The 12,576-nt window shown below is 45.9% G+C and overlaps 1 protein-coding gene across 1 annotated transcript; it reads left to right on the top strand.

Annotated features, from left to right (window-relative positions):
- The first annotated feature begins 5,951 nt into the window (after nt 1–5,951).
- LOC129715136 (follitropin subunit beta-like) lies at nt 5,952–9,115 on the top strand. Its single transcript, XM_055665004.1, has 2 exons — nt 5,952–6,305; nt 8,559–9,115. The coding sequence occupies exons 1-2, from the start codon at nt 6,060–6,062 to the stop codon at nt 8,850–8,852; spliced, it is 540 nt and encodes a 179-aa protein (XP_055520979.1). The 5' UTR covers nt 5,952–6,059; the 3' UTR covers nt 8,853–9,115.
- The last annotated feature ends 3,461 nt before the right edge of the window (nt 9,116–12,576 follow it).

Here is a 12,576-nt window from a genome sequence, read left to right as displayed (position 1 = left end):
ATCCAGTGCAACCAATTGCCTTCAGAACTCACCTAATTAGTAAATAGAGTCCACTTGTGTGTAATCTAATCTCAGTATAAATACAGCTGTTCTGTGAAGGCCTCAGAGGTTTGTTAGAGAACATTAGTGAACAAACAGCATCATGAAGCCCAAGGAACACACCAGACAGGTCAGGGATAAAGTTGTGGAGAAGTTTAAAGCAGGGTTAGGTTATAAAAAAATATCCCAAGCTTTGAACATCTCACGGAGCACTGTTCAATCCATCATCCGAAAATGGAAAGAGTATGGCACAACTGCAAACCTACCAAGACATGGCCGTCCACCTAAACTGACAGGCCGGGCAAGGAGAGCATTGATCAGTGAAGCAGCCAAGAGGCCCATGGTAACTCTGGAGGAGCTGCAGAGATCCACAGCTCAGGTGGGAGAATCTGTCCACAGGACAACTATTAGTCGTGCACTCCGCAAATTGCTTTATGGAAGAGTGGCAAGTAGAAAGCCATTGTTGGAAAAAAGCCATAAGAAGTCCCGTTTGCAGTTTGCCACAAGCCATGTGGGGGACACAGCAAACATGTGGAGGAAGGTGCTCTGGTCAGATGAGACCAAAATTGAAGTTTTTGGCCTAAATGCAAAACGCTATGTGTGGCGGAAAACTAACACTGCACATCACCCTGAACACACCATCCCCACTGTGAAACATGGTGGTGGCAGCATCATGCTGTGGGGATGCTTTTCTTCAGCAGGGACAGGGAAGCTGGTCAGAGTTGATGGGAAGATGGATGGAGCCAAATACAGGGCAATCTTGGAAGAAACTTGTTACAGTCTGCAAAAGACTTGAGACTGGGGCGGAGGTTCACCTTCCAGCAGGACAACGACCCTAAACATACAGCCAGAGCTACAATGGAATGGTTTAGATCAAAGCATATTCATGTGTTAGAATGGCCCAGTCAAAGTCCAGACCTAAATCCAATTGAGAATCTCTGGCAAGACTTGAAAATTGCTGTTCACAGACGCTCTTCATCCAATCTGACTGAGCTTGAGCTATTTTGCAAAGAAGAATGGGCAAAAATTTCAGTCTCTAGATGTGCAAAGCTGGTAGAGACATACCCCAAAAGACTTGCAGCTGTAATTGCAGCGAAAGGTGGTTCTACAAAGTATTGACTCAGGGGGGCTGAATACTTTTGCACGCCACACTTTTCAGTTTTTTATTTGTAAACAAATTTGAAAACCATGTATCATTTTCCTTCCACTTCACAATTATGCGCCACTTTGTGTTGGTCTATCACATAAAATCCCAATAAAATACATTTACGTTTGTGGTTGTAACGTGACAAAATGTGGAAAAGTTCAAGGGGTTTGAAAACGTTTGCAAGCCACTGTACATGGATAGGACAGGTTTGGAGGGATATGGACCTAATGCTGGGTAGTGTAGCTGGGACATGTTGGCCGGTGTGGACAAGTTGGGCCAAAGAGCTTGTTTCCACACTATATCACTCTATGACTCTGTGAGTAACTCAGCGGGTCAGGCAGCATCTGTGGAGAACATGGATAGGCGACGTTTCACTGAGTGCTGGAGTAACTCAGCGGGTCAGGCAGCATCTGTGGAGAACATGGATAGGTGACGTTTCACAGTGTGATGGAGTAACTCAGCGGGTCAGGCAGCATCTGTGGAGAACATGGATAGGTGACGTTTCACAGAGTGCTGGAGTAACTCAGCGGGTCAGGCAGCATCTGTGGAGAACATGGATAGGCGACGTTTCACAGAGTGCTGGAGTAACTCAGCGGGTCAGGCAGCATCTGTGGAGAACATGGCTCAGTTTATTTCACTTGCATGTTTTTCCTAGTTTAGATTAGTTAAGATTAGAGATACAGCACAGAAACAGGCCTGAGACTTTGTTCTGTTTTCCTGAAACCTGCCAGATGTAAACTCAAGTCAAGGCTGCCCTGTTCTCTAAACTGCAGGCAGTCAGTTCATTTTTTGGAGTTAGCGACGGTGTGGAGAGAACACAGAAATTCAGATTCAGATTCAATTTTAATTGTCATTGTCAGTGTACAGTACAGAGACAACGAAATGCATTGCCTGAAGAAAAAATGACTGCCTGAAGTTTAAAGAAGGGGGCAGCCTTGACCTGAGTTTACATCGGGCAGGTTTCAGCAAAACAGAACAAAGTCTCAAACTACAGATCCATGTGAGTTTTGTTTAATTCCACAGTTGCATGGAGAATAAGATACTTCCAGCCCGGATCTATGCTGGTCGCTGGAATATGCCAATTCAATCTATTAAATAGCCCTGTTATCCATTGCCCTTGGATCATTCTCACTAGATGTATCTGGCATTGGTCCACCACACCACTTAGAGAATAAAAGCCAAATATGAAACTTAAGACCATTTACACAACAGCTCTGGTCTGAACAACATTGATGCAATCCGGGTCTTTCTTTCAGAAGTTGTCGGTGCCTCTGTGATTTTGTCCAAGGTGCTGGTTTCAAGGCAAAGCTGATGTACACATGAGGTGAGGCACAAAATGCTGGAGTAACTCAGCGGGACAGGCAGCATCTCTGGGGAGAAGGAATGGGTGACGTTTCGGGTTCTTCAGACTCCACACCAGAGATGCTGACTGTCCCGCTGAGTTACTCCAGCTTTTTGTGTCTCTGTTTGGTTTGGGTAGGTAGATGGTTGAAGGTAAAAAGCACAAAGTGCTGGAGTAACTCAGCGGGACAGGCAGCATCTCTGGAGAGTGAGAATGGGTGACGTTTCGGGTCGAGACACTTCTGCAGACTGAAGAATAGTAGGTGTGTTTAATTTACCCAAAGCGATTTGCTGTCAGACCCAATTATATCCTTGTCCCAATGAAGACATTGAATTCTAAAAGTGAAGCAAGAGTGTTCCTTCAGCAACTCCAAACTTCCACCAAAGTTACTCCAGCATTTTGTGTTTTGTACCTTCAACCATCTACCTACCCAAACCAAAGAGAGACACAAAAAGCTGGAGTAACTCAGCGGGACAGTCAGCATCTCTGGTGTGGAGTCTGAAGAACCCGAAACGTCACCCATTCCTTCTCCCCAGAGATGTTGCCTGTCCCGCTGAGTTACTCCAGCATTTTGTGTCTCACCTCATGTGTACATCAGCGTTGCCTTGAAACCAGCACCTTGGACAGAATCACAGAGGCACCAACAACTTCTGAAAGAAAGACCCGGATTGCATCAATGTTGTTCAGACCAGAGCTGTTGTGTAAATGGTCTTAAGTTTCATATTTGGCTTTTATTCTCTAAGTGATGTGGTGGACCAATGCCAGATACATCTAGTGAGAATGATCCAAGGGCGATGGATAACAGGGCTATTTAATAGATTGAATTGGCATATTCCAGCGACCAGCATAGATCCGGGCTGGAAGTATCTTATTCTCCATGCAACTGTAGAATTAAACAAAGCTCACATGGATCTCTAGTTTGAGACTTTGCTCTGTTTTGCAGAAAAGTGCCCGATGTAAACTCAGGTCAAGGCTGCCCCAACCCAACACAAGTTCAAGTTTATGTACAGTTTTGGTCTCCAAATCTGAGGAAAGACATTCTTGCCATAGAGGGAGTACAGAGAAGGTTCACCAGACTGATTCCTGGGATGTCCGGACTTTCATAGGAAGAAAGGCTGGATAGACTCGGCTTATACTCGCTAGAATTTAGAAGATCAAGGAGGGATCTTATAGAAACTTACAAAATTCTTAAGGGGTTGGACAGGCTAGATGCAGGAAGATTGTTCCCGATGTTGGGGAGTCCAGGACAAGGGTTCACAGTTTAAGGATAAAGGGGGAATCTTTTAGGACCGAGATGAGAAAAACATTTTTCACACAGAGAGTGATGAATCTCTGGAATTCTCTGCCACAGAAGGTAGTTGATGCCACAGTTCATTGGCTACATTTAAGAGGGAGTTAGATGTGGCCCTTGTGGCTAAAGGGATCAGGGGGTATGGAGAGAAGGCAGGTACAGGATACTGAGTTGGATGATCAGCCATGATCATATTGAATGGCGGTGCAAGCTCGAAGGGCCGAATGGCCTACTCCTGCACCTATTTTCTATGTTTCTATGTTATGCAGGAAGGAACCGCAGATGCTGGCTTAAACCGAAGGTAATAATAATAGTAATAATAATACATTTTATTTATGGGCGCCTTTCAAGAGTCTCAAGGACACCTTACAAAAATTTAGCAGGTGGAGGAAAAACATGTAAAGGGAATGAATTAATAGTAGAGACAAAATGCTGGAGTAACTCAGCGGGTCAGGCAGCATCTGTGGAGAACATGGATAGGTGACGTTTCACAGAGTGCTGGAGTAACTCAGCGGGTCAGGCAGCATCTGTGGAGAGAAGGAATGGGTGACGTTTCGGGTCGAGACCCTTCCTCAGACTGATGTGGAGATGGGGGAGGGGCGGGAACCCGCCCCTCCCCCACCTCCACATCAGTCTGAAGAAGGGTCTCGACGTCAGTCTGAAGAAGGGTCGTCAGGTAGGCATCGTGGCATTTACACTAGCAACCCAGCCACTTCTCTGCCGGAGATGAGAACAAAAGTGGACACAGAGTGCTGGAGTAACTCAGCGGGTCAGGCAGCATCTGTGGAGAACATGGATAGGTGACGTTTCACAGAGTGCTGGAGTAACTCAGCGGGTCAGGCAGCATCTGTGGAGAACATGGATAGGTGACGTTTCACAGAGTGCTGGAGTAACTCAGCGGGTCAGGCAGCATCTGTGGAGAACACGGATAGGTGACGTTTCAGGCTGGGACCCTTCTTCAGACTCAGTATGGAAACAGTCCCTTCGGCCCTTCAGACTCGGCTGTAAAGCAACTGCAAAACAGATGCTTACGTCTCCATTTTCACCTTAGAGGACCTGGTTCTGTGTATATCCCATGCGAGATGCAGCTGGTGCAAACATTTGCCAATTGCCACAACACAGAGGACAGCTACATGGGTGTAATCTTCGCAGAAGTATCCTTTTTCTTTGCTCTCTTCATCTTCATAATTCGTTATTGCTGGCCTTTCAAAAATAAACATATGTTCATGTTGTGACTGAAGGGAATCATCGGTGAAGTCCTTGGTTTCCGATTACTCCAGATAAGGAAATGTCTGAATAAATGGAATGATTGGTCGAAGCTCAATGCTAAATCCATTGATTTGGAGACGATAGGACAGATGCACTATAAATGGTCCCTCAGTCCTCTCTCACCCCCAACACATCCCAGTAACCTGTGGCTCATCGAACAGTCATGAAGGTTGCCTCCTATTCTTTTTAATGCAGCATGATGAACAATTATAGTTGATAGTTCTTTGAAAATGTACTTCTCTATTTCAGACATGGGACGATGACTATTTTTGTATCTAAATATTTAATGTTGCAATTGCAGAATATGAATGAAGTGGCATGTTTAATGTAATTTTTGATTTACTGCCTTAATGAATCAAACTGTACCACCATGTGTGTGCATTGTTAGTGCATTTCAGTGACTAGCGGTAACATAAATGTCTTATAAATAGTTTTCATTTTAATCTTGCATTTTATCCATTCAGCCAGGCCTGCTTGATCTTGTGTAAGGAAGAACAGCAGATGCTGGTTTAAATTGAATGTAGACTCAAAATGCTGGAGTAACTCAGCGGGACAGGCAGCATCTGTGGGGAGAAGGAATGGGTGACGTTTCGGGTCGAGACCCTTCTTCAGATTTTTGTCAGGGGAGGGGGCGGGACAGAGATAGAGTGTAGTCAGAGACTGTAAGACTATTGGGAGAGAGCTGGGAAGGGGGAGGGGATGGAGAGAGAGAGGAAGGGCTATCTGAATTTAGAGGTCAATGTTCATACCACTGGGGTGTAAACTACCCAAGCAAAATATGCGGTGCTGTTCCTCCAATGTGTGCTGGGCCTCACTCTGACAATGGAGGAGGCCCAGGACAGAGAGAGGTCAGTGTGGGAATGGGGAGGGGGAGTTGAAGTGTTGAGCAACCGGGAGATCAGGTAGATTTATCTTGTCTTGTGACACGCGTTCAATGTAACTATGCAAAGGAGGTTTGTTGGTGTCATGTGATGTTGCATGTGTTAATGGTGTTATTTTGGTTGTTTTTTTTTCCCCAGATTAGTTTAATGTTGCGAGCAATGGTCCCGTCTAAGATGTTCACGATTCATCTGCTCCTCTTGTTACTCTGCCGGGCATCGACGGTGTCCCTGAACAAATGCCGGTTGACGAACATCACCATCTCCGTGGAGAGGGAGGAGTGTGGATTCTGCGGGACAATAAATGTCACCTGGTGTTCCGGTTACTGTTTTACTAAGGTGAGAGCAACTTCACATCACTGGCTAAATATTTAAGATCGAACTGCAGATGCTGGAAAATGGAAGGTAGACAAAAATGCTGGAGGAACTCAGCAGGTGAGGCAGCATTTATGGAGAGAAGGAAATAGGTGACGTTTCGGGTCGAGACCCTTCTTCACACTGATGTGGGGGTGGGGGGCGAGGAAGAAGAAAGGAAGAGGCGGAGACAGTAGATGTGGGAGAGCTGGGGAGGGGAGGGGAAGGAGGGAGAAAGCAGGGACTACCTGAAATTGGAGAAGTCAATGTTCATACCGCTGGGGTGTAAACTACCCAAGCGAAATATGAGGTGCTGCTCCTCCAATTTACGGTGGGACTCACTCTGGCCATGGAGGAGGCCCAGGACAGAAAGGTCAGATACAGAATGGGAGGGGGAGTTGAAATGCTGAGCCACCGGAAGACTCTAAAGGTGTTCCGCTTCATATACGTTAGGCACACATTACTGTGTGCGATCGGGCAGTAGCAGTCCTCAAGGGAAATTATTTAACGTTGATAGTTTAGTTTTTTGCCCCCACGTGTAGCGAGGGAAGTTAAAAGCTTTTTTGTTGCGTGATCAAGTGATTAGGTTGGAAGCATCTACAGATGCATGATCGTGGGGAAAATGTTCACGACACAATATGAGATGACACGACAGGACCTTGTTTATCCCAGGAGCAGATGACGGTCATAAAACACAAGATAATGAAACATGAAATTAAAGTGACATGTGGAAAGGATCGGGGGAGTCAGTCTCAGTCTACCCCACGACAGAACGGGGAGGAGTTGCAGGGAAGGAGGATCTCCTGTGGCGTTCTCTGTAGTTTAGTGCAATTATTAATAATTTAGTAGAATAATTACAGACTAAATGTTGGTAGCTGTTATGGTAGAATCTTACAGAGTGGGAACAGGCCCTTTGGCCCAACTTGCTCACCCCGACCAACATGCCTCATCGACACTGGTCCCACCTGCCAGCGCTTGGCCCGCATCACACTAAACCTGTCCTGTCCATGTATCTATCCAATTGTTTTTTCGAAAGGTGATAATACCTACATGGAAGAAAATCACCCCGGCCACTCCCTCTTCTCCCCTCTCCCATCGGGCAAGAGGTACAGAAGTGTGAAAACAAACGCACACACACCTCCAGATTCAGGGACAGTTTCTTCCCGGCTGTTATCAGGCAACTGAACCGTCCTCTCACCAACTAGAGAGCGGTCCTGAACTACGATCTAACTCATTGGAGACCCTCGGACTATCTTGAATCTGACTTTATCGGACTTTATCTTGCACTAAACATTATTTATGATATTCCCTTTATCCTGCAGCTGCACGCTGTTGTAATCATGTATTGTCGTTCCGCTGACTGGTTAGGAGGCAACAAAAGCTTTTCACTGTACCTCGGTACACGTGACAATTAACTACACTGAACTCAACTGTGAGCAGCGGCTCTACCAGCTGTGTCATCGTGTTGAATATATTTAAAATATTAAAAATATTAAATGTTAAAATGTTTAAGAAGGAACTGCAGATGCTGGAAAAATCGAAGGTAGCAAAAAAGCTGGAGAAACTCAGCGGGTGCAGCAGCATCTATGGAGCGAAGGAAATAGGTGACGTTTCGGGTTCATAGAAACATAGAAATTAGGTGCAGGAGTAGGCCATTCGGCCCTTCGAGCCTGCACCGCCATTCAATATGATCATGGCTGATCATCCAACTCAGTATCCCGTACCTGCCTTCTCTCCATACTCTCTGATCCCCTTAGCCACAAGGGCCACATCTAACTCCCTCTTAAATATAGCCAATGAACTGTGGCCTCGACTATCCTCTGTGGCAGAGAGTTCCAGAGATTCACCATTCGAGGCCATTCTTCAGATAAAATGTAACCGGAGGGACAGTCAGAATGGTCGGAGAACTGGGAATGGGGAGGGATGGAGAGAGAGAGGGAAAGCTAAGGCTACTTGAAGTTAGAGAAGTCAATATCCACATCGCTGGGATGCAAGTTAAAGACTGAAGGAGGGTCTCGACCCGAAACGTCACCTATTCCTTCGCTCCATAGATGCTGCCTCACCTGCTGAGTTTCTCCAATATTTTTTATCTACAAGCGAAATATGAGGTGCTGTTCCATCGATGTGAACCAGCATCTGCAGTTCCTTCCTACATTAATTATTCACAGTGTTGATGATATCTGTGAGTATTTTGGGGGCTTAACTGATGATTTTCCCCCCGGAATTCTGTTTTTTTAGGACCCAGTCTGCAAGCACACTTTGGCGTTTGTGTACCAAGAGATTTGCAGTTACAAGGAGATTGTCTATGAAACGATGACCATTCCCAACTGCCCTGCCAACATTAACCCTTATTATACCTACCCTGTTGCAACCAGCTGCCAGTGTGGTATGTGTAATACTGATACCACTGACTGCACTGTCTCAGCGATGGGACCTGTTCACTGCTCGCTGGAGCAGCCAAGGAGAAATGATACGAGCAACTCTCAAATCACTTCCAACCCATCAAGCAGGACCAACGTCAAGGATATTTAACGCACTCACCTTAAACCCATACTCTGCCCCGGGGGGAAAAAAAAACTATTGTCCATTTGGGCAGTGGGATGATGATTCATTTCTCCCACTTTGAGTAACCGCGGCATTCCTTCCCTCTCTCTCTCCATCCCTCTCCCCACCCAAGTTGCACCAGCTTCTCGTTCTCACCTAGCAAACAGCTAACTACCGACTGTTCCCTTTCTCTTCATTCATTTGTTCCATATCTCTCAACAGCAGTATCTATGTCTCTCGTTTCCCTCTCCCCCCCCCCCCCCCCCTGGCTCAATAGACAACAGGTGCAGGAGTAGGCCATTCGGCCCTTCGAGCCAGCACTCAGGATTCAATGTGATCATGGCTGATCATCCCCAATCAGTACCCCGTTCCTGCCTTCTCCCCATATCCCCTGACTCCGCTATTTTTAAGAGCCCTATCTAGCTCTCTCTTGAAAGTATCCAGAGAACCGGCCTCCACCGCCCTCTGAAGCAGAGAATTCCACAGACTCACCACTCTCTGTGTGAAAAAGTGTTTCCTCGTCTCCGTTCAAAATGGCTTACCCCTTATTCTTAAACTGTGGCCCCTGGTTCTGGATTCCCCCAACATCGGGAACATGTTTCCTGCCTCTAGCGTGTCCAAACCCTTAATAATCTTATATGTTTCAATGAGATATCCTCTCATCCTTCTAAACTCCCGAGTATATTAGCCTAGCCACTCCATTCTCAGCATATGACAGTCCTGCTATCCCGGAAATTAACCTGGTGAACCTGCGCTGCACTCCCTCAATGGCAAGAATGTCCTTCCTCAAATTAGGGGACAAAAACTGCACACAATAGTGTGGTCTCACTAAGGCCCTGTACAACTGCAGAAGGACCTATTTTCTCCTCTTCTCAACTTCTCTCATATAGAAACATAGATAATGGGTGCAGGAGTAGACCACTCAGCCCTTCGAGCCAGCACCACCATTCATTGTGATCATGGCTGATCATCCAGAATCAGTACCCCGTTCCTGCCTTCTCCCCATATCCCTTGATTCCGTTAAAACCCTAAGAGCTAAATCTAACTCTCTTAAAGAGGAAATACCCAGAGTATTCTTATAAAGGAAATATAATGAAAGGAATAGATTGGGTGTGGTCTCACTAGGGCTCTGCACAACTACAGAAGGATATCTTTGCTCCTATACTCAACTCATTGCCGCACCAGCTTCTGGTTTTCACCCAACAAACAGCTAACAACGGCCTGTTCCCTATCTCATCGTTAATTTTTTTTGCATATCTTTCATTCATTTGTTCCATATTTCTCTGTCTATGTCGCCGTCTATATCTGTCCTTTCCCTCTCCCCTGACTCTCGACCAGGAACCTCACCCCGTTTCACCTCCAGCATCCCGTGTCGTTGTCCACTCCCCGTTGAGGCCTGGGTTGACATCACTAGTTTGATATGTTACATAACTGTTAAATTATGTTGACATTTTAAGTTATATTATTTGGACTGTGTGTGAGTGACGTGTTTTCCAGTGTTTATGTAATATTTAAGTATTTTAATTTAAGAGATATGTAAAAGATGGCTTGTTGTAAAGCAACATGTTAAACGGTCACCATTTAAGAACTCGACTATTGTGAATTCTGGCTCTCCACAGACAGAACCATTCCATGCATCTTATGTTCACCTACCAATAAAGTCACTATTTTCACTTCTACGCTCCAATATTATTATTTTACTTCTATTTTAGTTATAAAGTGTATGGAGTTGCTGCAGCATAGAGTCATAGCGTTGCAAACTCCGACCTTCAGCAACAGCAGCTGACTAACTCGTCCTTGATATCATGTGTCAGAAGGAGATATTTGGTCTCCAAAATAAATCCCAGGCAGACATAATACCAGGATAACGGGTAAAAACGCCAGCCATATAGTGTTCATTTTATACACCATGAGAAAAGCACAGGTTGATTGCAGAGTTGGGAGAGGCCATGTAGTAAACCCCCGGATAAGAACAGGCCCAGTGCCGTCAAACCATATAACCATATAACAATTACAGCACGGAAACAGGCCATCTCGGCCCTACAAGTCCGTGCCGAACAACTTTTTCCCCCTTAGTCCCACCTGCCTGCACTCATACCATAACCCTCCATTCCCTTCTCATCCATATGCCTATCCAATTTATTTTTAAATGATACCAATGAACCTGCCTCCACCACTTCTGCCCTCACCATACATTAACCATCCGTTCCTGGGATGATTCTTGTAAACCTCCCCCGGACCCTCTCCAGAGCCGGCACCTCCTTCCTCAGATATGGTGCCCAGAATTGCTCACAATATTCCAAATGCAGCCTGACCAGCGCCTTGTAGAGACTCAGCGTTACATCCCTGTTCTTGCACACAAGCCCTCTTGAACTTAGTTCCATGCAGCCATTGAAATCAAACAAAAATATATCGGCAGTGTGATAACAATGCGTTCTCATCCACTCACCCAACTCTTAGTTAATGTTACACAAAAAGGCTGGAGAAACTCAGCGGGTGCAGCAGCACCTATGGAGCGAAGGAAATAGGCAACGTTTCGGCCCGAAACGTTGCCTATTTCCTTCGCTCCATAGATGCTGCTGCACCTGCTGAGTTTCTCCAGCCTTTTTGTGTAACCTTCGATTCTCCAGCATCTGCAGTTCCCTCTTAAACTCTTAGTTAATGTTCACCACTTCACGACCACTCAGAAGCAACATTTCCTGTATCCCCCTGGGTCCCACAAATCGAGGGTGGATGCGATCTCGCTGGCTCGCCACTCCGCTCTGGACCACAAAAACTCATATGTCAGGCTGTTATTCATTGACTACAGCTCGGCATTTAATACCATCATCCCCTCCATGCTGGGTCTCTGCGTATCCAGTCTATTAAAAACGGCATCAAACAACCTCTGAACGACAGAAACATAGAAAATGGAGCGAAGGAATAGGTGACGTTTCGGGTCGAGACCCTTCTTCAGGCTGATTTTTCCAGCATCTGCAGTTTTTTCTTAAACAACTGATAATCGCTCTCTGCTTTTGCCACAGAGAGCCCAGCGGATGGTCTGTGCAATAGTAGAATATGTCTAAACAGCCCCTCGACATAATTGATCAAAATATCCAGAACATCGAGTCCACGCCGACCATCCTTTAGACTTTAGAGATACAGCGCGGAAACAGACCCTTCGGCCATGCGAGCCCGTGCCTTCCAGCGACCCCCCACACACTAACACTATCCTACACACACTGGGGACATAGAAACATAGAAACATAGAAAATAGGTGCAGGAGTAGGTCATTCGGCCCTTCGAGCCTGCACCGCCATTCGATATGATCATGGCTGATCATCCAACTCAGTATCCCATCCCTGCCTTCTCTCCATACCCCCTGATCCCTTTAGCCACAAGGCTAAATCCCTCTTAAATATAGCCAATGAACTGGCCTCAACTACCTTCTGTGGCAGAGAATTCCACAGATTCACCACTCTCTGTGTAAAAAATGATTTTCTCATCTCGGTCCTAAAAGACTTCCCTCTTATCCTTAAGCTGTGACCCCTAGTTCTGGAATTCCCCAACATCGGGAATAATCTTCCTGCATCTAGCCTGTCCAACCCCTTAAGAATTTTGGGTTACACAAAAAAGCTGGAGAAACTCAGCGGGTGCAGCAGCATCTATGGAGCGAAGGAAATAGGCAACGTTTCGGGCCGAAACCCTTCTTCAGAAGAAGGGTTTCGGCCCG

The sequence above is a fragment of the Leucoraja erinacea genome, unplaced genomic scaffold (assembly GCF_028641065.1).
Source record: "Leucoraja erinacea ecotype New England unplaced genomic scaffold, Leri_hhj_1 Leri_1030S, whole genome shotgun sequence".
Lineage (NCBI taxonomy): Eukaryota > Metazoa > Chordata > Chondrichthyes > Rajiformes > Rajidae > Leucoraja > Leucoraja erinaceus.
The sequence above is the reverse complement of the archived record's forward strand: the minus strand, read 5'-3'. Positions and strand labels throughout refer to the sequence as shown.

Coding starts and splice junctions, on each gene's coding strand:
- LOC129715136 (XM_055665004.1), top strand. CDS start 6,060: ATGTTGCATGTGTTAATGGTGTTATTTTGGTTGTTTTTTTTTCCCCAG. Junction 6,306..8,558: donor CCGGTTACTGTTTTACTAAG/GTGAGAGCAACT, acceptor CTGTTTTTTTAG/GACCCAGTCTGCAAGCACAC.